General features: G+C 51.8%; 1 protein-coding gene and 1 long non-coding RNA gene across 2 annotated transcripts in view; one reads left to right on the top strand and one right to left on the bottom strand.

Moving 5' to 3' along the window:
- Positions 1–19,979, bottom strand: part of MYH16 (myosin heavy chain 16) — a 44,390-nt gene extending 24,411 nt beyond the window's left edge. The window contains exons 1-13 of the mRNA XM_027125846.1: positions 19,359–19,979; positions 17,607–17,777; positions 15,914–16,093; positions 14,080–14,206; positions 13,231–13,289; positions 12,227–12,314; positions 11,726–11,843; positions 10,420–10,540; positions 7,009–7,145; positions 5,587–5,668; positions 3,285–3,458; positions 1,393–1,620; positions 270–374 (exon numbers count right to left, since the gene is read on the bottom strand). Of these exons, the coding sequence (XP_026981647.1) occupies positions 270–374; positions 1,393–1,620; positions 3,285–3,458; positions 5,587–5,668; positions 7,009–7,145; positions 10,420–10,540; positions 11,726–11,843; positions 12,227–12,314; positions 13,231–13,289; positions 14,080–14,206; positions 15,914–16,093; positions 17,607–17,777; positions 19,359–19,847 (2,079 nt within the window). The 5' untranslated portion in view covers positions 19,848–19,979. The remainder of the gene's footprint in view (positions 1–269; positions 375–1,392; positions 1,621–3,284; positions 3,459–5,586; positions 5,669–7,008; positions 7,146–10,419; positions 10,541–11,725; positions 11,844–12,226; positions 12,315–13,230; positions 13,290–14,079; positions 14,207–15,913; positions 16,094–17,606; positions 17,778–19,358) is intronic.
- Positions 1–26,184, top strand: part of LOC113630452 (uncharacterized) — a 47,511-nt gene that overhangs the window by 11,371 nt on the left and 9,956 nt on the right. The window contains exons 6-11 of the long non-coding RNA XR_003436979.1: positions 11,639–11,826; positions 16,444–16,671; positions 18,212–18,312; positions 21,432–21,573; positions 23,918–24,053; positions 25,067–25,279. This is a non-coding gene — a long non-coding RNA (uncharacterized LOC113630452). The remainder of the gene's footprint in view (positions 1–11,638; positions 11,827–16,443; positions 16,672–18,211; positions 18,313–21,431; positions 21,574–23,917; positions 24,054–25,066; positions 25,280–26,184) is intronic.

The raw sequence follows: 26,184 nt of genomic DNA, 5'->3' as shown, positions 1-26,184 counted from the left end.
TTCTGACACATGCCTGCTGACCCCTTTCACTCTGAAACCTGTCCTAGTTTGGGTGATAAATGATAGGTTCACCCCACTTAACAACAAACCTGGAAGGAAGGTAGCAAGTGACTGTGTCCACTTCACTGATGAGGGCATTGTGATGTAGGGAGACACTGTGACTTCCCCAAGGGCCCCAGCTGATGGGCGGCAAAGCCGGGATTCGAATGAGGGTCTCCCGTCTCCAAGCTCCATTTGCTCCACCAAGAGGAGAAGTAGCCGGTGCCTACCTGCTGCAGCTCCTCCAGGGCCCTCTTCTCCTTCTGGAGCTTGGCGATAGAGTCTTCTCGAAGCGAGAGGTCCCCAGTCAGGGTGCGGACCTTGTGATCCAGGGCCTGGAGATGGGGCGGCAGGGGAGAGGCTGGACTTTAAGGCTGGGAACACCCTCAGGGGGAGAAGGGGAGGAGAGTACTTGCCCCGAGAGAGGGTTCTCAGCTTGGCTGTTCCCCAGAGCCACCTGGGAGCCTAAGAGACACCAATGCCCAGGGCACAGCCCAGCCAACCAAGTCAGAATCTTGGGGGTGAGGGGACAGAGAGAACACCGTCAGGCCTTGGCTACTCAGAGCCTGGTCCTTGGACGGCAGCTGTGCCTTCGCCGGGGACTGTGTTGGAAATATAGCCCCTGGGCCCCGCAGGACCTGCTGGCCCAGAGCCTGCGTCTTATTGAGGTCCCTGTGGTTCGAGTGCACATCAAAGCTGCAGACGCCCCGGCTTAGGCAGCATCCACCTCCCCCTGCTCGGGGACCCCACCCACTGTGAGATGGGAAGGGGGCCTGGGACCAAGGGCGAGCCAGACGGTACCAGGAGTCAGGGAGCCACTTGGAAGGGCAGCAGCTGCTTGTTTGGGCAGAAATCCAACAGCTAAAGGTGACCCCACCTTACAATATGGTTGCTTCCTCTGGGAAGGGGGAGGGGTGGACATGGTGCTGCAGAAGGATGTTCTGTGAGGGGCCCCAGGGATGCTGAGGCTGAGTGGGCAGAAGGCCAGGCAGAATGCCCAGGAATCCCAGGCACAAGGAGAACCAGCCAGGCCTGGGCGTCCCCACGAGGGGAACAGCTCTCAGCCCCCTGAGTCAGCTGCTCTGTCCAAACAATGGACGTGTGCTCTGTCTGCTCTATCCGACATCGTAGCACTTGCTGCGAGCGGCTACTGAGCCCTCCATACGCGGCCAGGTTGACCGAGGAACGACATTTGAAATTGTAATGAATTAAGTTAAAATAGCTGCATGTGGCTGGTGGCTCGGGTCCCGGGCAGCATTGCTGTATGGGCTCTGGGTGTGGCCCCTGCAGGGCAGCGGGCTGGGGGTTCCCTGGCCCTGGGAGGAGCAGGGTCTGGCCCAGGGGCCTCCCCACCTGCTTCTCCTTCTCCGTCTTGGCCAGCGTGGTCTCCAGGCCCTCCAGGTCCCGCTTGAGGTCACTGAGCTCCCCCTCCAGCTTGCGCTTGGTGGCGCTTAGCGAGGCCGATGTGCCCTCCTCCTCCTCCAGCCTCTCCCGCATGTCAGAGATCTGGCTCTCCAGCTCCATCTTGGTCTTCATCATCTGGGTCAGGCGCTCCTCCGCATCTATCAGGTTCTCTTGCTCCTGGTGGAAGAAAGAGAGTATTGGTCAAGGGCAGGGGCCGGGCACCTGCAGGGGGACGTGCTGACGGATAGGCCTCGGGCTGATGGGCCCCCAACAAACGTGTCCTGGGGGCTGGACAGGGGCTGGGTATCTCTGAGCTTCTTGGTGACGAAGCCTCGTCCAGGAGTGTGGTCCCCAGACCAGCAGCAGCAGCATCACCTGTGAGCCGGTTAGAATGCAAAATCTCAGTCCCCACCTGTGACCTGTTCATCTGAATCTGCTTTTTAATGAGATACCAGGTGATCAGATTCACCTTAAGGCATTAGCAGTGGCCTAGGAGAAGCCCGGGCCACTCAGGCAGGATGCCTCTGTCCGTTCAGGCTCTGCCGTCTCATCCACTGATCCCATGTGGGCCTGTGCTTGCATCTGCCAACGTGGAGGGGCACGTCCACCCAAATAACTCCCAGCATTGATTTAGCACTTCCGTGTTAACAAACCATTTCCCGTCCCTGGTTTCTCCTTATAACAACACTGAGAAGCAAGCCAGACAGGTGTCATCTATAAGCTAGCGTTCAGAGATGAGGGAACCGATATGCAGAGGGGGTGGAGTTGTCAAAAGTCACACAGGCAGTAAGTGTCAGAGGAGGGACAAGCGGGGTGTCCACTGGGGTCTCCCTGAGATGGGGTCAGTGGTGTAAGACAACAACTGCCCATGGAGTCAGAAGACCAGACCAGCTAGATGACTTTTGGTTTGTGGCATAAATTTACTGAAATTCAATTCTCTGCAAAATAAGGGAAATGATCATCGTGAGGTATAAAGGGATGGAGCACATGGTGGCGCTTCTGTAAACGGAAGATTCTTTGATCCTTGTATTCACGCTCGGCCTCAGCCTCCCCAAACATAAAATGAGGGTCCTAGCCTGAGCAACTTCTCAGGGGGGTGGAAAGGATGGGAGAAAAGATGTCAGAGACAGCTTGGGGAAAATGGTTAGCTAATGCAAGTGCTGACACTCTCTCAGTGAGGAGACATGGCTGTGACAGAGCAGGAATGACCAAGATGGGACTGGACCCCTCCCAGTTGTGGGTCTTCTACTGACCAGCTTGCGACCTTGATCAAATCTCTAAAGGTCGGTCAAGTGGAGTTTCCTACCCTGAAGATACACATGAAAATCGGGCGTCTTATGAGGTGGTTGTGAAGCTCGAATCAGAGAAGGAAGGACCCTTGTAAACCAGAAGGGTCACGGCAGTGAACTTGTTCATCGTATTGGGAGTCAGGCTCCCCACAGAAACTAGGTCATATGTTCTCCCCTCTGTGTTTGCACTTGATGGGCGAGGAAGAGGAAGCAGAGAAAAGAGGGCAAGTTCCCTAGGTCCCCAGGGAGCCAGGCTCACCCCAGAGGTGCTCCTCCCACCATCTCGTGGCCCCCATGTCTGGACGATGCCCCAGGCCCAGCATGTACTGTATGTGTGTGTGCTCAGCTTGCTGCTGTGGGCAAACAGGAATTTGATGGAGACTTTTTGGTAGTTGGGTCCAGGATGACGTGGCAATGAAAGAAAGAGAAGTCTGGGAATTGCCCAGCGTCTGGAAGGACACAGCTTCTTAGAAGGCCACTCTCCCTCCTTCTGTGGGTCTGACTCTTGCCAAGGCCCCCAGCTCCTGCCGCTGCCCCCAGGGCCCCACATACTGCCTGCAGCTGGATGGTGAGGTCATTCTTCTCCTGGCTGAGCGTGGCCATCTTCTCCTCCAGATCCTTGATCTTGTCTAGCAGCTCCTGCGTCTTGGCCGTGGCGTTCCTTAGCTCCTCCTCCTTGGCCTTCATCTCCTCCTCTTGCCGAGCCACATTCAGGAGTGGCTTGACCTGGGTGGCGAACAACACTGCAGAGTGTTAGGGAGATGGGCTTTGCCAGGGGACTAGGTGTGGGCTGCTTTGCCTTCAGCCAGGAATAGTCGCTCCTCTTCTGCACCCACAGCACCTGTCTGGACCTCTCTGTGCATTTGGCACTTCTCATCCTACAAGAGTGCCTGGGTCCATCGGGTCCTCTGCCCTGCTAGACCACGAGCCCTGCCCTCTGCCCCTCCCCATCTCCCTCCTGCCCTCAGTGTCTCTACAGCACCAAGCAGAGCAGGCAGGACAGGCCCTCGGGATATTTCCTGATCTATGGATACATTATTCGGGAGTGCAAACCCATAGATTTGGGAGAAGGAATGGCCTCTCTTTGAAGATGACAGATAAACCTGTCATTGCCAGCCTGGTCTATGGGGATCTGGGATATTGCAGTGCAAAATTTGCATAAAAAGGTGATAGTGGGCTTCCCTGGTGGCGCAGTGGTTGAGAGTCCGCCTGCCGATGCAGGGGACACGGGTTCGTGTCCCGGTCTGGGAGGATCCCACATGCCGTGGAGCGGCTGGGCCCGTGAGCCATGGCCGCTGAGCCTGCGCGTCCGGAGCCTGTGCTCCGCAACGGGAGAGGCCACAACAGTGAGAGGCCCGCGAACCGCAAAAAAAAAAAGGTGATAGTAAGTATCACTTGCAACTGTGTTACACTTTTTATCCAGTGAAAGCCTCCCCCAAGGTGTTTTTTTCCATTGATTCAGCTTATCTGACTTAGTTAAATAAGGTTAGAGCTCACTTAACACGCTAAGAGTAAAGGATTTTAACTTAATTTTATGTTTTCACTTATTGGAACAGGATCTTGCTCCGCTATGTTTAATTGGTGAAGTTTTACTTTCTGGTAAAGAGCAGAGAAGTTTCTAGGCTCTGTCTCCTTGTCATCTGTGGTCACTTATGTCTGGCTTGGAAGGAATCTTAAAGGCCGTTGGTCTGGGGCTTCCCAAAGGGTAATACATACACTGAGGGGGCAGGTGAGATGGATTCAACCTTTGCATGGAAACCTTTTGATTTTCATTGTTACATGGTTACTTTAAAAATAATTTTGAAAAGTAATAGTTTAATACATGATTTTGAAAAATAATAATTTTTAAAAATGAAAAGAACTCTCGAAATCCACAGTTTTATGCATAACGTTTGCTTAGGATGAGACAGGTAAGGATGTGAAGTTTCCTTTTAAAATAAAAATTTCGAAATAAAACAGTGAGTTGATGTAAAGAAAGAAGGTCAGTCATAGAACAGGTGGGGAAAATGCCATACTGACTAAATTTGAGAAATTTTTGTTTAGATCCCTCTGCCGTCTCAGGCCCTCCAGTGGGCCGGCCTGTGCATGGGCACCGCTGGGGATGCAGAACTTACTGTCCCTCCCTTTCAATTTGTGGTCAGCATGGATTGTTAGAAAGTTCTTCCCTATGGGGAGGGGAGAGAAGCTTCTGCTTGAGTTGTCGGGGGCTCAGGGCCCCCTAAGATGACCTGGAGCCTGGGCCAACCCTCCACGTAGCTGCCCTGAACACCCCGCCCCTCAAGACAACACTGCCCTCCGGCCCCCTGAATGCGGCAGCCCTGCCCCCGGGTCCAGTGCCGTGCTTCCTTGTAACAGGGACCCCAGGTGGGACGCCATGCCCCAGCGCCACTGGAGCCTCATGCAGTAGGTTGGTTCGTGGCCTCCTGCATTTGCTGAGGGTGGACTGGTTACTTGGGCGCCTGCAGCCTCCCCTCCTGGCTGACTCACTCACCCCCACTGCTGCCTCAGAACAGCCTGGGAAAGGAGAGGTCGGATCCCATGATTTCCTAAAGTCCAGGACTTCACTGAAGGAGCTGAGATGCTTCGACATGCCCAAGGGTGAGGCACTGCGCACCAAGCCCACTTTTGTGGGGAGGGGGCTCTCTGCATCCTAAGTGGGTTTTATTTTGAGGGATGAGTTGAAAGGTGGGAAGACACACTATCGTTTTTCTCAGGGAGGATTCAGCCCCCTCCTGGAAGGAGGCTACACTCTTCCTCCAAGGTGCCCTCATTTTCAGACTGTCCCTGCAGCATCCTGCGGCCTCCCATCCCCAGGAGGGCCCTCCGCCCAGGACTGCGGCCCCTCAGTCCTCACCTTGTTGTAGAGCTTCCACCAGCCCCAGAAACGCAGCTCCAGGAACTTGCGTGTGTTCCGCTGGATGACCTTCAGGCCAACTCTGCAAAAAAAAAAAAAAGGGAAGAATCCAGCATTGCATGGGTTAAAATGAAGGCATGGGGGGCAGGGGAGGGGACGGGGGACTGGCCTCCCCGATGGAACCAGCTCCTCCCGGACAGCTCAGGGTTGAGCTCATTTCTTCCTGCATTTCCCTCCTTCTGCTCCCTCACCGGAAATCATCCGTTAGTCTCCAAATCCCATCAGTCTGCGGTCTCTGGAATCAGCCCTCCTTGTCCCTGACAGCTTCCTTCAACTGTCATTTACTGAGGATCTTCTGTGCACTGAGTCCCACCACTCAGCCCCTAACTGGTGTCCCTGCCTTTGGCCGGGGTCACAGGGGCCCTGCTGGTGGACATCAGGACTTCATTACTGTTATTATTTATTCATTACTGTTACTATTACTAATACTATGACCACAAGAGCCAGAGTCAACCACAGGGCAGCCAGGGTAGCCAGAGCTATTTTCTAATTACCATTTTAGGGAGATGGCTGAGAAACACAATTCTGAGGGCAGCGATTTGGGACAAGGATTTCTGGCTTCTAATCCTGACTCTTTCTGCATGGACCTGGCCCAGTACCTTAACCCCTCTGATCTCAGTTTCCAATCTGTAAAATGGGGGTGCTGATCCTACCACATCCCTCTCACAGCATCATCATATGGATCAAGTAAGGGGAAGGCTGTGAAAGTGACTGTAAAGAGAAGGGTTTATATTAGGTGGTCCCTGTTAGGAGTTGAATTGTGTCCCCTCCCAAAAGATACGCTGAAGTCCTAACCCCCAGAACCTGTGAATGTGATCTTATTTGGAAATAAGAGTCTTTGCAGATGGAATTAACTTAGTTTAAGATGAGGTCATATTGGAGTAGTGGGGGGCCCCTAACCCAAGATGACTGGTGTCCTTATAAAAAAAAGGAAGACCGTGTGAAGACAGACACAGAAGAAGACCTTGTGAGGACAGAGGCAGAGATTGGAGAGATGCAGCCACAAGCCAAGGAGTGCCTGGGGCTACCAGGACTGGAAGAGGCAAGACAGGCTTCCCCTCTCGAGGCTTTGGAGGGAGCTTGCCTGCCAGCACCTTAATTTCAGACTCCTGGCCTCCAGAATCATGGGAAAATAAATTTCTATTGTTTTAAGGCACCTGGTTTGTGGTACTTTGCTAATGGCAGCCCCAGGAAACCAACACAGGCCCCAAAGAGGGTTCTTTGGGACAACAAAGACATTGGCACCCTCTCTATCTCACTGCCCAGTGTCACTGGTGGAGCTGAGCACTGTGTGTGTGGAGGGGTCCCTGGTCATTCCATGTGGATGGCGTGGCTTCAGTAGGCCTGCCCCACTGGCGTTACCTTCGTTCCAGCATCTTCTTGAACTCAACCCTCATGAGGAAACCCCGGAGCCGACACTGAAGCATCGTCAGGATCTTGGCCAGACGCTCGTCCCGCATGTCCTCGAGCTTGGCCAGGACGCCTGCTCGGAAGAACACCTGGGGGAAAGACACATGGATCTGAGAATAGCCCCTCTGTCACCAGAGCAGCTGCTTAGCGGGGAGTTCACAATGAAAGAACAAGAAGTTCCGACGGGTCCTTCAGAGTTCAGAGACCCTGGGAAACAGCTGGCCCTGGCCTGGACGTCTGCACGGCAGGGCGTGCCAGCCTCAGCATCTATTTCCTCTCGCTCTTGGACACTCCCGTGGGCTCTAGTCCCGGCCTTGCAGTTACTAGCTGGGTCACCTTGGACATGCCTCCTCACATCTTAGGGCCTCAGTGCCTCATCTGTGAAATGGGGTTGTTGATCCCTCCCTTAGAGGGTTGCTATAAAAATTAAATGAGATAACAGGGAAAGTACTTCTGCAAACTGTGAAGCTCTGAGTAAAATGTGATAAATCGTTTGGATCTTCACTGTTACCTATGGTGACTGCCTGGCAGCAGGGTGCCAACGGGCCTTCCTTTTTACCACTATGCAAAGCAGCCTTGGGACAGTCATGGTCCCACGGGATATGGGAGTGGGAAGAGGGGATAGTGGTTCAGCAGGGGGAGTTGACTTTCTAGAAGGGGGACAGAGTTTTCCCAGTGGTGCACAATTTCAGGCATCCGGCTCTGTTCTATGAGTGGGACTCGTCCCCAGGAAAAGAAGAACAGCTCTGCAATGCTTGTTAGAAAGGGCCAGAAACACCCAACCTCAGGGCAATGCGAATTAAGGTCACAAGATACCACTCCCCCTCCCCCGCAATCTGCAACACTGAAGACTTCTGATAAAACAAGTGTTGGCAAGTATGTGAATCAACGAGGGGGTGGGTGGTGAGTAAGTACAGTTTTGGAAATTGGTTGTCACTCCCTCAGTGTGTATCTCAACCCTGGCTGCACATCGCCCCCACCTGGAGGGCTTTGGAAAGATGCCGTTGCCTGGACACAGGTGACTTCAAACAGTTTCTGGGGTGGGGAGCTCAGGCATCGGTGTTCCAACCTCTCTGCCCCCACCCTCAGTCTGGATGATTCTCATGTACAGCCAAAGTTGAAAACTTTGTTCTAGAGAAATTCTTGCATAGGGCCATGTGTGAGGATGTTGATAGCAGCATTGTTGGTAACTGAGAAAAGAAGGAGCAATCCAATTTCCAAGGACAGGAGACGGGACAGGTGTGGCATGGCCATCAGAAGTCCTATGATATGGCTGTGACCATGAACAAACGTCACATACCAGCCAACAAGGATGAATCTTAGAAACATGATTAAGTGACAAAAGCATGTCAGATAAGATACCAAGTATGATAACTTTCATGAAGCTCAAAACCAGGCAAACCTTGGGCCATGTGCATATGTGATAAAACTGTTTTTGAAAAGGCAAGGGTACAGTTAACATTCAGGACAAAGGTTACTCCTTGGGGTGGGGAGGAAGGAGAGGAAAGAGATGTAAAGATGAAGTTCTGGGTTTTTAAGTGGGCTTATGGGTGATCGCTTTATCAGTGTGTTTTATAATGCACCATATTTTTATAGGCTTCTAATAGGACATGATAGAAACTTCTGGAAGTATAGAAGGAACCAGGAGACCCACACCTGTCCTCAACCTGCTTTGGATGTGCTAGGGCACCTTGGTTAAGTCACTCTCCTTTGGGGGAACGTGGTCTCGTCTCCTGTCCAGTGGGAGTGCAGGACCCCAAGTCCTTTCAGCGCTGGGAATCTCTGATTCTACACGTGGGGGCAGGGATTAGAGCCCCCAGATGAATATAAAGATGTGGATGCTTGGATACTGACAGGGAAAGGATGGAAAGGGATGCTTCTTCCCTCTGCCCTCTCCCCACCAATCGTAGGGTAGAGACATTGGGCTTGAGATTTCCAGATTAATTGTGGTTGAGGTTTGGTCTTTGAGGAGCAGTGAGGCAAGCATGTGGCTGGTGGGGAAGGCCCACGTGAGCCAAAGCCAGGGATGGGGACACAGTGTACAGGTGGAGTCATTCTGTTCTCTTTTCTGCCCCTGCCACCAGAGCCTGCCTGGCACCGGGGAGCAAAGCAATCCGCAGCAGCCCCAGGCCTTTACCTGGACCTGAGGTGCCCCATGCAACCCTTGAACAACAGCAAGATCAGTCTGTCTGCCCAGGGGTAGCTGTGTCAGATACAAGTCACGTGACTTCCCTGATCCCATGACGAGGGGCCTGAGGCCTGCCCTGTCCTGCCTAGTTCTGTGAAATTGGGCATGTCACCTCTATGTCTTCTCCAGGCTTTCTTAAGTTTCCCACCCATCAAAGGTGGGGTGGGGGAAGGAGCTGGTCTCCAAGGTTCTCTCCAGCTCAGGTATTCAGTGATTCTGTGACAAAGCCTGAGAGTTCCCATAAGTCAATTTATCTCCACACATCACGTCTCAGTGGTGCAGGAGGCCAAAGCTAATGGTTCTGGCAGGTTTGAAGGCAGTATTACAATCCTGCTAACACCAATGGCTACAAAGCAAGCTGTAGGGAGCTAGGGACTCTTTCTGTTCTGTCCACCTGCGTATCCCTAAGCCTAGAACTGTGCCTGGCACACAGGAGGCACTCCGTACGTGTTGGATGTACATGCAGCTGGGAGCTTCCCTGGGCATTGTGCCACACCAGGCCCACAGAGAAGCTGGGCCTGCCTGTGTCCCCCACGAGACCAGGACGGTCAAGTGACCCACTCCAGGCTGCACGGCAGCAGCCTCCGAGCCTGAGGCAAAGCCAGGGCCCCTCTTGCATCACCCTGACTGTCATGTTGGGGTGAGTCTGGTTGGGCAGGTGTCGATGGGCACCTCCCACCATCAGCCTGGCCCTTACAATCCTGACAGGACTCTGCGGGGCCAGGAAGTGGGACAGACATGGGCCCCATGAGTCAGGATCAGGCGACCGCTCTGTCTGAGTCAACCCTGACTCGCCTGCCAACTCAGGGCTGGGACTCGTGGTGTGGGTGGGCTGGGATTAGGGTGCTTCACCCCCGGACCTCGCCCACACACGTACCGTGGTGCCCCGGTCCAGTCCAGGACCTTGATTCCGATCGGCTGCTTTTATTCTGAGAAATCTGTGGCCCATGCAGTCCTAATATTCTCCTGTTTATTGAGTACCTCTCTGTCTGAGCTGGGTTCTCACGCACGCTACTCCCAATCCTGTGAGATTGGCTTTACCAGCCCTGATTTTTCAGAAGGGGGCACAGAGGCTCTCAGCAGCTGAGGGGCTTGACCACCTGGTCTACGGCTGAGCTGGAATTCACACCCTGACACCCACCTTCTTGGGACAAACCTGAGTGGGAAGACCCTACCTTGGTGTGTCCGATTTTGTATTCATTCACATCCAAGTCGATGCTCCCAAGCAGCAGCTCTGAGGCCTTCTTGTTGTCCACGAACCCCTGAGAAATCACGCTGGGGTTCAGCACTTGGTACCTGTCGGGAGAGACGATGGCAGTCCCCATCATCCCCAAGTTGTCAGCCCAGGAAGTCTACCCTCACAGTTATCATCGACCTGTGAGATGGCCTTCAAATCAGGGATTAGACTTGTTTCGCAGAGGCCCATGGCAGGCAGAGGGAGGGGACTGACAGGAGACGCTGGGGAGTAGATGTCGGTGTGGGTTGGAAGTTCAGCGGGGAGATGGTCTTAGAAATGAAGGCACCAAAATCTTTCCTTCTTCATCTTTTCCTCCAGACATGAGAGAACTGCTTATTTTCCTGACCTGCCAGTAGCTCCCTTAGTCCTTCCCCAGCTAGGGACTTCAGAGGGCTTGGACAAGATGACCTCTAGTGACCCTTCTTGCTCCATCAATCTGCGGTCCTATGTTCTAGCAATTAGGGAAGGGGTCGAAGTAAATTAACCTCTCAGGTGGAGGTCTCAGTTTGGGTTCCCCCAGAATCAGACCTTGAGACCAGGAATCGAGTGCAGGTAGTTTATCTGAGAGGTGGCAGAGTTGGGGAGTGGGTCAGGGAGGCCAGCAAAAGGCATGTTATCAAGCCAGTTATCAGAACAGGTAACTGGGGCTTCAGGCTGCTGGGGGACCCTTGTGTGCTGGGAACAGCTCCCCCTGGCTCACAAGCGCCTGTGTGCATCTCTCCCCAACCCTGCATTCAGTGATGTCATATTGGTAGCTTGAAGTCAGCCGTGGTGGGAGTATTTATACCATGGAAATCGGAAGATATTACAAATCAGGGCTTCTTTTTTTAAAAAAAAAATTTAACTTGGAGGACCCATTGTTAAGCATTTACCAACACACAGCTGTCTGAGAGCCAGTATAGAACATGCCTCAGAGTTAGCCCATCATCAGGGTGAGGGAGCTGAAGCATTTATATGCCAAGTGTCCTTAGTCATTGGTCGAGGGCTGCTCCTGGGGAGGCATTAATTCCTGATACTTTCAGCCTGCCAAGTAGCAAAGCAGGCTCTAGCAGCCAGAGAGAGCCCTCGGGCAAAGAAATGCAGGTGCTGGCTATTCAAAGTTGGGCCATTGTGTACTGAAGTAGACAGTGAGATAGTGTCCATCACTGTACCCATAGTGTCTGCTCCAATGGGACTACATTTATCAAGAGTCAACCCCTGGAGACCGAGAACTGTATTCAAGGTATCGGGAAGACACCACTCACCTCTGTTTGAACTCTGGATACTGCAGCCTGTTTGGGAAGCCCTTCCTGCAAATACGGATGCCTTCCAGGACTCCATTGCAAGCCAGCTGGTGCATGATCAGGTGGGCGTCCACCACACCTGCCAAGAGGGAGGGCACAGGGTGGGGAGTCACTGCCCTAGGGTACCCTAGGCCACTCCTTGCCACTCAAGGAGGCTGAACTCAATATCCAGGTCTTCAACCCTAATCTCCTCCAGTCACTGCCCAGGGTGTCCCAGGTCCCCCACAATTCAGCCAAGGCCCAAAGGCTCTCCTGAGTGTGACTTCTGCCTAGGTGGGCACCACTCTGCTTTACAAAGTAGCTAGAACGTGCTGTTTAGATGATCCACTGTTGGAGGTTCTTTCAATGCCCCGTTTTACCCCAGTCATTCCTGGTGATTAAAAAGTGGACTTAATTTGGAGTGACCCCCAACTTCACACATCCCGAGGACTTCCAGCTGGGAGACGTGTCCCCATGATGTACCTGATTGCTTGAACTCATTGGGGACAATACAGCGGACAAAATGGGGGGAGGTGCTGTGGAGGGTGGCCATCAGCTTGTTCAACTGCTCCTGGGGGTAGAGGGAAAGAAAGAGCGAAGCTCGGCGTTGGTGTTGCAGGACACCCGTGCTCAGGAGAGGTATTTGTTTAGAGTTTAATTAATTTAATTACAATTACAATTCAGTGCTTTGGTCACACCAGCCACTTTTCAGGTACTTGCTAACCACGTGTGGCTAGTGGCTATCGTACTGGACAGCATATTGGACGGTGGCTGCCATATTGAACAGAAGAGAACATTTCCATCATCGCAGAAAGTTCTGTCAGATAGTGATGCTCTCAAAGGTCCAGTAACTTGCCCAAAGTGACATGTTTTACAGAAAGAGGGACCCTCTGAGTTCAGTGCTGGCTCATCGTAGAATCTTGCTACTAGAAGGAACCGTAGTGCCTGTGTGGACAAATCCTTCACCATTTTTAACTTCCCTACTAGAGGATCCCTCCTCTTACACTTGGATACGTCCAATGAGGTGGCTCACTCTGCCTCAGGACAGCCGGATCCTTGGGAAATATTGAAATCATTCTTTGTGCAACATCTCACCATTGGCTACATTTCTGCCTTTGGAATATGTTTCCAGTAGTGCCCAAACTTTGTGGAAGTTGTGCCCAGCCCAGAAGACCTGCCAGCACAAGATCTTAGGCACTGATATTTCCACTTATTATGTTGGGCACGTCCCATCATCCTCTGGGTTTCAATCTGAAAAAACGCAGTTAGACAGGACCATCTTTAAGGGTTTTTTCTGCCCTATGGTCCTGTGGTTCTGCGCCCTCTTCAGAAGGAAACGGACCCCTGAAATGAAAGAGGCAACCATAGGCATAGAAATGAAATCATCTTGTCCTGGGCCATGAGGTGGCAGCCAGACCACTACACCATTGGAAGGGATGGTTGGGGGCAGTGGTCACAAGGTGGCCTCTGGAGCAGCCCCTACTTACCCTGTAGAAGTTGGAGACGGTCATGAAGGAGGACCCTCGTTTCTGCTTCTTGCTTCCAGCTGAGGAAGAGAGATAAGCATGTTTCACATCAGTACCCAGCACAGGGGCTGGCAGCCCCATTCAGTGCTCTGTGTCAAGGACGTGCATTCTCTGGTTTTGAAAAGACTTGTCTGGGGACTAGATGAGGTGGGACCCCCACACCAGGCAAACGAGATCTACCAGGGAGAGGGTGAACGGGCTGACTGTGGCATAACAGTCACAAGGCGTGCTGTGCTTCCTGGAGGGTCTGTAGCCCTTTGTGATTTAGGGCTGGCCCAAGGCAACACAAGGCTGCCATTGCCTGGGGAGGAGGAAGAACCCACACGATCTGGAGGAATTGCATGCTGGTGGTGCACACATCTCTGAGCCCAAGGAGATTTGCAGTTCTTGTCCCTCTAAGTGGCGGCCCTGTTGGGTGTTCCCCTATGGGTCACATGACCTCTACTGGGTAGGAGGCAGAACTGAGCTTGACATTTAGCTCAGACAGGAGAGCAGGGAACAGAAAATAAGCACAGAGCTTTTGGGCATCAACTTTTCCAAAGCAATATCGCTCCACCTAGACATGATATGGGCCCAGTGATCAATTCGGTTGATGGAGGAAGCTCCCAGGATGCATCTGTACCTCTTTATTGCAGTAGCATCCATAGCCGATCTCATGCAACTTGTCATTCATTCATTCATTCGTTTGTTCATTCATTCATTCATTCAACAATAGTCAAATATGAGAGTTTTTGTTTTCTTTTTTTTCTACTTCTGGCCGCTAAAGGGTATTGGCACAGAGAGACTGGACACACGAAGGGTCAGCCATACTTGGAGCCTCCTCTTCTTTGAAGAGAAGGGCTAGGAGCCCCAGGTTTGATTTCTGGAACAAGCCCACCACTGTTTCATTCAGGGGGTCTTTGTTCTTCTCCAGCCAGCCCGTGATGTTGTAACCCACCTGGAAGGGGGCAAATGCCAGTGGTTACATTTCAGGCCCAGGTTCCACCTTTCAGGTCCCACAGCCAGAACCTCAACCTACATCTTTGTCTACTCTGGGTTCCCAGGACCAACCTTCAGCCCCATCTCCTGGGACTTCAGTTCCTGTCCTGATGACTTGCCTGGAGTCCCGGGATGTCCATGAACCCCCATCTCTTGGGCATTTGCAGTTTGCCTGTCTAGGGCACCCTGTCTCTGAGCTTACCCACACACCAGGACTCCCCAGCTACTCTTTGCCAGGTGTGACCTTCTTTTACATGTCTTGCTTTGCTGGCCATACTGAGCCTCCCTGACCCCTGGGTCTTCTTCTACCCAGGTTGGCTGACCTTATTCCTAGCTCAGCGATTGACCTTGACCAGTGGCATCCCAAACAACATGAAGAACTCCCTACAAGGGCATCTGTTCTCTCCTTGCTGAGAAGCACACATCCCCCCGCCATTGCTTGGTGGGAGTTGGGCTCCATCCATCCAAACTGGGGGCTTCCTGTGTCCAAGTAATTGGACATCCACTAATTTCTGGTTCCCATTTTGCCATGTAGCCCCAGCTGGAGAGGCAAAGAGGAAGGTGCCTTTCAGATCCTTCCGTTGAGCACGGAGAGCCTAGGGATGCAGATGAGAAGACAAAACCTTTGGGCTTTCCTTCTCCTGCGTGGTGTATGACATTCGTAACCTCTGGGCCTCATCTTAGAGCCTTCTTGGAAGTGCATAGGCCCCATTTGACTTTGGATGTCCCATTGCTACAAACACCGAGCCCTTCTCATTCCATCGTGGAGGGTGGGGTGGAACACTGCAATTCAGCCCCAAGCCCGTTTGCTCTGGGTAGTGGCACAGTCCATTTGGCCAGTAGTTGGCATTATCATGGTTGTTGAGATCATAAAAGCCCCAATGCCCAGTCCAACAGCAGCTTTCCTGACAGCTCTGTCCTAAGCCTGCCATTTCCCCACAGCAAAACCCAGAGAGGCTCAACAAACTCCTTGGTAACAGGAGGCATTGGCATTGATGGCAACACTGATTGTTTCCCCCATCAATTATTCAAATAAACCTGAGTCCTGGCTGCACTTAATTTCCCTCTTCCCCAAGGACTAGGTTTGTCATGAGTGAAAAAGCCACTCCGTAAATGTCACCTTGTTAGTTTGGTGGCCACGTGCTGTCAGAGGGATGAATGAGTCAACTGGGGAATAATTGATGGACTCATGGACTTTTTTTCCTTCTTTTTGCAAGTTTTGTCTGGTTTTTTTTTTTGGCCTTGCTGCGTGGCATGTGAGATCTTAGGTCCCCCAACCAGGGGTTGAACCCGTGCACCCTGCAGTAGAAGCACGGAGTCCTAACCACTGGACCGCCAGGGAATTCCCTGCAAACATCGCCATTTCTGACCAAGATCGAAGTTCAGCCGTCAAACGAAGGGCCATAGACAATGGCATGGCCCTGGCGGGTCTGAGGGCATGAACTGCTGGGCATCCTTGGCTAGATTGCTTTGGAACTCCCAGAGGGAGAAGTGAGGAGGAAGTACAAGCCAGAGGTCTTTTCGATCAACTGATCACCCTGTTCAATGGTGGCTGCATTAGGGGGAGGGAGGAGGCCTCAGCGAGGGTGTGGCAGGACAGACCTACATTTGTGGGAGATGGAGGCAACAGGCAGGTGGACACAGAGGGTGCCGAGGAGGTACTCACGGTGCCTGCATAGTGGACAAGCTCGAAGTGGGCCTCGGGCCCCTTGCCCTTGCTCCCCTTGGGCTTGAGGAAGTTGCTGGACTTGCCCAGGTGGTTGTCGTACAGGGCTGCCTTGAATGTGGCATCGGTGGCCTTGGGGAAGACACACTGTTCCTCCAAGATGGAGAAGATGCCCATGGGCTAGAAGGGAAGAGGAGTGGATGGCATTGGAGGGGGCCAATGGGGTGACTCTGGTGCTGGCCTGGGGCTGGTGGGAGGGGTGCCCCAGACCCCACATGGCCGGCCAGGTTGCAGAACTCTGGGCAGTGACCTCTGGGAATGGTCTAGTCTTCCATGGCCTTCGAATGCCACAACCTTTTAGACTTGAAAGAGGCTAGAATTCATCAGGTCCAAGAGAAGGGAAGACTGACGTCTCTGAGGGGGCTACATAGCTCCCCAAATGCTAATCCCACCCAAATAGTGGTGCCAGGCAGGCTTGGCTCTCAGAAAAATGGTGACATCATCAATGACACCCGTCTTCTCTTCTAAAGCAGACTCCTGGAAGAAAGCAACGCTTGATCCCAAAGCTCCAGCATGAGGGCGTTTCAGGCTCTGTGACAGCTGGACGGGCAGGTATTTGTAGGTATTGCGGGACAGGCAGTCCACTGCCTGTTTTGGAGACTTTTCCAGGGAGGTAAGGCTGGTCCCTATCGAAGACCCCTGGCTGCCTGGATGATAGCTTCTCTATGACGGGCCTGAGGGTGAACCTTGGAGACAAGGTATGTTCTTTCTTTATTTTTTAACTTTTTACTTTGAAATAATTTCAGGCTTGCAAAAATGGTGCAAAGCATTCCTGTATATCCTTCATCCAACTTCTCCAAATGTTACCATAACCTCTGTACATAATGATGAAAACTACGAAATCAAACTAAGAAATCGAAGTCTGTGCGGACTTTGTTCAAATTTTGTCACCTGTCTTGTTAATGTCCTTTTTCTATCCCTTTTCTGCATTTAATCAAACAGTATATATTATTTTTTCTTTTCTTTTAAATTTTTGTAAAAGATTTATTTCATTGAAGTGTAGTTGATTTACAATTTTGTGTTGATTTCTGCTGTACAGCAAAGTGATTCAGTTATACATATATATATATACATTCTTTTTCATATTCTTTTCCATTATGGTTTATCACAAGATATTGAAGATAGTTCTCTGTGTTATACAGTAGGACCTTGTTGTTTATCCATTATATATATAATAATTTGCATTTTCTAATCCTATATATTCCTGAATGAGGTCATTTGTTAAAACATTCCCTATGGTGTGATTACAGGGGAGGCTATTAGATGGCCTTGGTTAAAACCCAACTCTGCCACTCATAGGATGGATGACCTTGGATAGGTGACTTCCTTTTTCTGTGCCTCAATGTGAAATGTTTATAATAAATTCTGTGAAATGGTTATAATAAATTCCTCCCCACCATTGGTAGCTTGTGATGATCCAATGAGTGAAGGCATAAAACAGCCGAACTAACAGTGGCCATTGCAGTGACTGTTGTACCCATTCTGCAGAGAGGAAGCTTGGGGTCAGATAAACTGAGGTCATCTGCCATGTTGCTGACTCCCCCGAAACCACAGGCCCCAGTGAAATCCCTTCCTGAGATGTGCCCCAGGGTCCCGACCTCTCTCCAAGCCCCTCCTTTGAGAAGTGTGGTACCTTTTCCAGGAGGTCGATGCAGGCCTGCAGGTCAAGGCCAAAGTCGATGAAGACCCAGTCGATGCCCTCCTTCTTATACTCCTCCTGCTCCAGCACGAACATGTGGTGGTTGAAGAACTGCTGCAACTTCTCGTTGGTGAAATTAATGCACAGCTGTTCGAAGCTGTTGAACTGTGGCAGGAAGACAGAAAGAGGCACATTAGCCCGGACGCAGACACAGCCTCTCCCCGGATTGAAAGCTGATCCACAAGCAGAGCTAAAGCTTGCTGAGGGCCGACCAGTGTCTGGCATTTCCCCGGATGCACCCACCACCCGGTCAGTGCTCCCATTGGCCCTGCAAGAAGCCCTTCTCAGCTACCCTCCCCTGCAAAGGCACAGAACCCGGGCCACCCAATGCTGCTGCCAGCACCCAAAACTCAGACTCTGGCCCCGTGTGGTTAATGAACATCATTTTATTTCTAGAGATGGATCATTTGAGATGCTTTATTGCTCTGACCTCCTGTGTGCCTTTAGACAGTTCTCTCTCTCTCTGGTTTTTCTCATCCTCATCTGGAGGATGAAGCTGTTTGAGGGGTTTATAAGCCTTTTTATTTTTTTTAAACCAGAGACTGCTTTCTCTGAATGAAACCCCCTGCTGAAGCCTCATATGAAAAACAGGTCAAAGGAGAGGTGCCATTGTCATCACAGAGCAACCTGCATGGAGCAAGTACGTGTGTCAGACCCTGGCTAAGCTGCATCTGCTCAAAACCCTTACAAGGCAAGAATGATGAGTGTCCTCATCAAAGATGGGGACACAGAGGCACACAGCTTGGAAGTGGAGGAGCTGGGATTCCAGCCCCATTTGTCTATTGCACCTGCCCTGCTGTTGACACAGGTGTCATCCTCACTCCCTGGCCTCACCCTGCTGGCCATCAGCGGCTGCCCAGAAGTCCAGGCGGCGTGGTTTGGAAACTCTCTCTAAGGTTCTTTCCACCTATGGAATTAAATGGTTCTACTATAGACAGCAGCCACATTAGCCTTTTAGAGCCTGAGAGAAATTGGGCTAAACTATTTTTTTTAACCCATCTGTGGCTAGTAGAAATCTTAGAATAATAAGACAGTGGAGCTGAAATGGACCTTAGAGGTCATCTCTTCCAGACTGCTCATTTTAGAGTTGAGACAACTGAGGCCCAGAGAGGGCCACTGTCCGAAGGCCACACAGCTAGTTGGTGGCCAACCCGAGTCCAGAACTAGGTCTCCCGACTCCTAATCATGCTGCCTCCAATTACAAAGGTAAAATCTTCCTGACCCATGGCACTCATCTTATGATGAGGCCTGAGCCTCATTTTTGTGGGCAAGAGGTGGGAGCCACCAGTAGTGTGCTGATAAATCAGCTCTCTCTCTCTCAAAAATAAAGCCTGATTTGTAGTGTGGGCTGATCTCCATGGTGTAAATACACCTCGGACATGTGTCAACAGGATGGCAACTGGTCACAGAGTTCTTGAAAATTCACCAGTCAGTTCTGGTGAGCCAGTACAGGCTGGATCCAGCCAGCACGGCGCTCATTCTATCTGTTATGTTCTCCCTGTTCTTTGTGACTTGGCACCGTACAAATGAAGATGGAACTTTCCGAAAGCCAGAAGCCAGAGAGCCAGGAGCAGACTGAGATCAGCCGGCCCCAGGTCCAAGGAAACAAGAGAACCTTGGTGAAAAGTCACTTATCAAAGGAGGGTGGCCACCCCAAAGCAGAGACGAATGCGAGGCCAGACACACCTCAAAGATCTCGAAGCCGGCAATGTCCAGCACCCCGATGAAGAACTGCCTTTGCATCTTGGTGTCCAAGGTCTTGTTGATCCTGACCACCAGCCACTTGAACATCTTGTCATAGATGGCCTTGCCCAGGGCCCCGATGGAGTTCTGGCACTGTTCCATGTTCTGGCCCTTCTGCACAAACTCGTTGCCTACTTTGACCCGGGGCCTGGTGATGCCCTTCTGGAGCTCCCCAGAATTGAGACCCATGAGATGGGCGACTTTGTCGGCCACTGAGTAGGGATGGAAGAAGCAGGTGAGTGAAACAAAGATGGTGCCCTGCCCCAGAGAACTCCAGCACTGTCTATCGTGTTTAGAGAAGGGGTTGGGGGGAGGGGGAGGAGACCCCCATGTTGCCAACAAGAAAACAGAGGTCTGAAGCTGTGCCATAGATATACCGTGGAATACTCTGCAGCCATAAAAAGAACAAAATTTTGGCATCTGCAGCAACATGGCTGGACTTGGTGATCATTATGGTAGGTACAATAAGTCAGACAGATAAGGACACGTACTGTATGATATCACTTATTATGTGGAATCTAAAAAATACAACAAACTAGTGAATATCACCAAAAAGAAGCAGACTCACAGATATAGAGAACAAACTGGTGGCTACCAGTGGAGAGAGGGAAGCGGGGGAGGGGAAAGATGGGGTAGGGGAGTAACAGGTACAAACTATTAGGTATAAAATAAGCTACAAGGGTATATTGGACAACACAGGGAGTATAGCCAATATCTTATAATAACTATAAATGGAGTATAACCTGTAAAAATTGTGAAGCACTATATTGTACACCTGTCACTTATATAATATTATACATCAACTATACTTCAATTAAAACAATTTAAGAATGAGGGGAAAAAAAAGAAAACAGAGGTGTGATACGGTTTCCACGCTTGCTCAAGGTGAAGGGGCAAAGCAATATAGAAGCCAAAATTATGTCTCCGACTCTGTCATGCCTTCCCAAGGATCTTGATGTCTGGATATCAAAGGAACATTCTCGGTTTACAGCGTGTCTCTGAAATGTGCAGGAAGCCCTAGAGAGCCCCGAGCCCCTACCCCCGCCGCTGCTTCCTCCCTGCATGGCCCCCGCCCCACACCTACCCTCTGTGGTGTCCACTTCAGCCTGCTCCTCTCTGGGCTTCTGCTTGAACTTCATGTTGCCAAAGTGCATGATGCCCCCAGTCAGCTTATACACGCCGATCTTCTCCTCGGAGCTGAAGCCCAGCACGCCAAAGGCTACCTGCAAGGCCACAGGGAGAAGAAAGCCAAGAGACTCCTGGCTCCCTGTTCCACAGAGTGGAGGCCACCATGGGGTGGCACCTATGGGCTGCTGCGGCACGCTGTGGACTCTGGAGGTCAGACACACCCTGACCAGAGAGAGAGAGGACTGTTTTCCTCCAAGGAGTCCAGACCAGATGCTCCATGAGATAGTCATTGTATTTATTTAACCTCTCTGGCCTCAGTTTAGTCTTCTGCAAAATGGGTGGTGGTAGGTGATCATTAGGATAAACCAAAGTGATGTGTAAATGTTTAGTCCTGTGCTTGACACATAATAATAACCAGGAAGTAGTGTTATTCTTCCCATCATTATTACTGTTTAGGCTCCTAGCTAGGTACCAGGAGAAGGGGAAGGCAAAGGTGCATCAGGAATCAATTCGGCTGTCAGGGAGGAGAGAGTACACAATATCCCTAACAGAATTCTCAGGTGCTCCATGTCACAAAGAAGGAGAGAGAGGGTGCCGTGGGAACTGGTGGGACTAGAGGGTCACATCTAGCTGGGCTGGGGAGGAGGAAAAGTCACTTGGAGTAGTTGGCCCCCTTAAGTCCCTATCACATTCCAGTTCAACTCTGCAAAGAGAAACTGCTTGCTACGACAGCCTTGGGAAAAATGCCAGCTGCAAACCCCAGAAATCTCCATGGGAGAATCCAGGCTGCTTCCTGGTGGCTCTGAGTGTCCCCCCCCCCGATCCCCGACCCACCCAGTACTGGTGGCAGTGCCTGCAGGGCCCCAAAGTTTCCCTGTCTTTCCCCAGCCATGCTGAGTACTCACGTCTGTGACCTGCAGCTCCTCCCCGTCGTCCATGTTATCCACGGTGGTGACACCCTGGCTCACCCAGAAGTACTCCTTAGGGTTGGGGACCAGCAGAAGACTCTCTGCCAAGAACAGGAAAGCAGGTTAGCAGCTTGGTGACACGTGGTTTTCTTCTTCTTCATTTTTAACCCATATCTCTACATGCCTCCCACGTGCGAGGCATGGTGGTGTCATCATGGGGGTTACAGGGCTGAATACAACATGGTCCCTGCCCTCTGGGATCACCCAGAGTCATGGAGGGACTTGAACAGGGTATATGAAGAACTTTAGAGTGGCAAGAGGGTCTCTGGAACTTGGTTGTGCCCTTTGTCACTTGGCCCAGTACCTGGCACCTAGTAGGCAACCAGTAGATATTTTTGGAATAAACGAGTGCATATCTTTCTCCTGTCTCTGTCCTGTAAAGAGCAGGTCGCACTCAAAGGCAGAAGGTAACAGGACAATTGCAGCAGGCAATAATAATCACTTGCATATAATATGCATGGGATGTTGTCACTTTTACAAAGAAATATGCTCACTTCTATTTTTCTTCAAATACGTGCCCCTCTTGGTCTATGTTTGTTTTTTCACTCTTGGAAGAGACATGGATGCAAGAAATGGGTGGGGGATGATACTCAATGCCTTAGTCTCTGGCTAGGTTAGGAGGTGTATATGTGGAAGATTGAGTCTTCATCCCTCTCTGGACCTTAGATCCTGAGCAGGTCTGCCATGGACAGTTGAACAGGTTGTTGCTTGCACAAGGGCATCAAGCTGAGGGGGTGAGTGCAGTGTGCTTTCCAAGCTGTGTACTCAGTGGGCTACGTCCACTCAGAGGGGAGCCTGTTACATGCAGTCGTCCTGGGCTGACATCTCTGCTGCTGTCCGAGCAAGACGTGGGGGGTCTAAAGCCCTATATCCCAGGTCCATGTCTCAGCCATGAGTTGCAGGCATCTCAAGGCCCCATCTGTGAAATGGGCCAACAATAGTGTGAAGCCTCATAGTCTGTTGTGAAGATGGATGTGAGTAGGACTTTGAGAAACTTCCCTATAACCTCTTCACATAACTCTAAACTAAAGGGATTCATGTAGAACTGCAGGTATGACACCAAACCCTCCATACATGGGAATTCTTTCGTTATTGAAAATAGAGGAAAAGCGAGTTAAGGGACAGTCAGACAGACATAAAGATCTTTACCGACAAGCTCAGGCTTCTTGTTAGAGAGAATCTGGTAGAAAATGTGGTAGCCCCTCTCAGCTGCTTGCTGTGAGATGACACGAGATTTCTCTAGGAGATCTGGAAAAGAATAAGACATGCCCATGAGTTCAGCCCATTCTCCTGGAGTTCAGGGCTCCATGAAAAGCAGGGCTCCCCTCCCCATAAAGCCCAGTGCCATGGCCAGTCATGGGTCCACTCTTCTTCTGCCCCAGACCCACGGCCTGGGCGGGGCGGGGGCGGGGGGCTGGCTCCTGATGGGGGGGAACCCGGGGGCAGGGCCGGCCTCCTGGGTGTGGCAGGTTGTGTTCAGAAGGACCCCACACTGAGTCCCTCTGCTGCTGTTTTGAAATTCTTAACACTTTTTGAACAAGGAGCCCCGCGCTTTCATTGTGTGCTGTACCCCACGCACTGTGTAGCTGGTCCCAGCCCCAAGAACCCTCCCAAAGCAGCCTGACTCACAGCTCTCGATGTCAGCTCCGGCCAGCTTGCCTGTAGTTCCGAAGTGGATCCGGATGAACTTTCCCTGAGCAGGGAGGAGAGGGGAGGGTCGTGAGGGAGCTCTAGACCAACCTGCGACCCGGGTTTGGCCGCCCCGCCCCCCGAATTCTAAGGGCGCTGCAGGAAGGTAACTGGGCCAGAGGCGGCTGTATGTGGAGTTGTGGGTTTCCCACTTGGATGGGCAGAGAAGGAGGGTGTTGGAGCTAAATCTAGGGTCTGGGGGTAGCCTGCGGCTTTGGGACCTTGTGGGGCAGACGAGTGCCCCACAGGAGGGGCTGGGGCCCTTTGGAATTCGGCTTTGAGGCAGGACTGGTGGGAATTTGACCAGCCACATATAGGGGGCGCTGTACCACGTCTCCTTATGGAGAGACACCACATCCCTCTCCCTGACCTTTGGCAGAACCAAGGACAAACTCTCCTGGAAATAGGACTCTCTGTATCTCCATCAACTTTTGCCCTCACCTCTACTCACCTGCCCCCACCTCCTCCCTGCCCAGCCCTGTTTCCCCAGGCAGTGAGAGGCCCCAGCCGGAGATGGGGGTTCAGCAGGGAAAGTCAGGGCACTACAGAGCTCCTTCTATGACCCCAGCTCCCACCAGACCAGCTTCAGAATCCACCAGGGCCCCGGAGACAGCGCCTCTCCTACATCCTGCCAGCCATGGTCCCCCTGGTCGGGGGCGGGACGTTGTCAGCTTCCAGCCACTGCAAATCTCTGGCTCTCCTGTTTTAATTTCTCAGCCCCTCCATCACTGTGTACCCGCATCTCTGCATTCAAGCACCTGGATTTCAATACTGAACTGGACTCTAGTTGATATAGACCCTGACGGATAAAAATCTCTGGGAAGGAGATGCCATGACTTGACTCATCCCATTGGTGAGTTTCAATCAGCCCTGATTTCCTTCCTTGGAATGGGGTGATAATGCCTGTCCTGCCACCCCCAGGGCCACCACTGCCACTGTCACACTTACGAAACGGGAGGAGTTGTTGTTTCTGGTGGTCTTGGCGTTCCCAAATGCCTCCAGAACAGGGTTTGCCTGGATGATTTGATCCTCCAGGGACCCCTGAGCCAGAGAGAAACACAAGGTGGGGTGGCCTGTCGGCTGCTGCCTGGGGACCCAGGGCTTTCACATGACAGTGGTATATGTGCCAGGAACCCAGGAGGGGCACAGCCTTGGGGAGGCAGGGAGAGCGGGACTAGAGGAGACCTGGGAGGAGGGCCACGGCCTAAGTAAGGACTGTCTCCCTGCAGACCCTGACATTGGAGGGCCCCTGCCAGATGAGAGGCTTTGACTCTTAGCTGCTATTTCTTCCTTTTGCTCTTGGTGGAGAGATTCCTATGTGAACCTGAAAACCCTTCCTTGGGCATCCCTGGTCTTCCACCGAAGTCTTCCTTTCCTCTTTGTCAGCTTTTTTTTTTTTTTTTTTTTTTTTTTTGCGGTACGAGGGCCTCTCCCATTGTGGATCACAGGCTCTGGACGCGCAGGCTCAGCGGCCGTGGCTCATGGGCCCAGCCGCTCCGCGGCATGTGGGATCCTCCCGGACCGGGGCACGAACCCGTGTCCCCTGCATTGGCAGGCGAACTCGCAACCACTGCGCCACCAGGGAAACCCCTTTTGTCAGCTTTTTACAGCTGCTGCTGTCCCAGCTAGTGCTCCCTGTGCTCTGGGGCTGCCAGGGCCTGCAGAAGCAGCTTAACCAGGAGCTGGCATTCCCCTTTCTACCCCGCTAAGCACAAGGAGCTCTAGCATTGACACTTCTGGGGGCAGATGTGGCCTGGGGTATCAGAGTCCATCCAGTGGGTCAGATCTGGGACTGCAGCCATCTTCTCCCTATGGGTCCCCACCCAAGTTGCTTCCCTCTAAGCCTTCGTCTCCTCATCTGTAAAGCGGCCCTAACCCAGAGAGCAGCTGTGCCCAGTCGGCCCTACCTTCCCATCCGAGGACTGTTTGCCAGTTCCTCCGATGTTGGCAAAGTACTGGATGACCTTCTTCGTGTTCTCAGTCTTGCCTGCACCAGATTCTCCACTGCAGGTGGAAAACGAGAGCAGATGAGTGAAGGACAAAGAGGAGATTGCCCGCAGGGAAGCAACACGATGAAAGGTATGGGCTGGGCATCATCACATCTTACCCATCAGGGACAGACAGGGTAGGGCAGAAGGGGACTTGGGGACATGGAGGCCCCCACCCCCCCACACTCGGTTTAGCAGCTGCAGCCTTAGTCGTCCCCGCTAAGCCCACTCGCTCTCTGCCTGCAGATTTCCATACAAAGTCCCGCCAATTAATTCTAAGAAGGCTTAATGACATGTGTAAGACACAAACCTAATTATTTGTCTATAGACTGAGAGGCAGGAGGGACACTTACGTGATTAGCATAGACTGATTTTCACGCTCTGTAGGGAGGGAACCGTCAACAGGACGATGTCATTAGAAAACACTTAGAAACTCGACATTTGGCATCACCCTAACCACACCGTCTGCATCTCCCTGCATCCCACCCGGCTTGGAGAATGGCTGCAGTGGCCCACAGACACTGAAGACCTAGGATCCCATGGGGTCTGAGGCTACACGCCTGCCTCTGCAGCCCACATCCTTGCAGAAGGGGCCAAAAATTTACCAGCCACTCTGTTTCTATAAGCACCGTCCCATGAAGCTGCCTAGTCGTAAGCAACATAAAGAGAAATAGTAATAAAAATCACGTTGTACTGTATGGTGAAGATTGCACAGGGAATGGTTAAGGGTTGATTTGAGTTCTGGACGTTATTTAGCTTGGCATCCCATGTTTTTGTGATGCTTAAATGAGATGGGGTGTGAGGTAGGGCAGGTACTTAGCAAGCGCATTCACCGAGCAATATTTAAAAAATCTTCAACGGGTGATGAGGGGTCAGGGTTGGGATTGGGTAGCACGTGGGTCTAATACACCTGGAGCCCCAATGGCAAAGGGACTTTTCTTGCCCTGCCATGACAGCCCCAGCGGACCCCATTGCACGCACCCATGAGCATGTCGT

Source organism: Aethalodelphis obliquidens, unplaced genomic scaffold (genome assembly GCF_003676395.1).
Source record: "Aethalodelphis obliquidens isolate GAN/ISIS:26980383/991018 unplaced genomic scaffold, ASM367639v1 scaffold30, whole genome shotgun sequence".
In the NCBI taxonomy this organism is placed as follows: Eukaryota; Metazoa; Chordata; class Mammalia; order Artiodactyla; family Delphinidae; genus Aethalodelphis; species Aethalodelphis obliquidens.
Note: the sequence above shows the minus strand (reverse complement) of the source record. Positions and strands in the feature narration are given on the sequence as shown.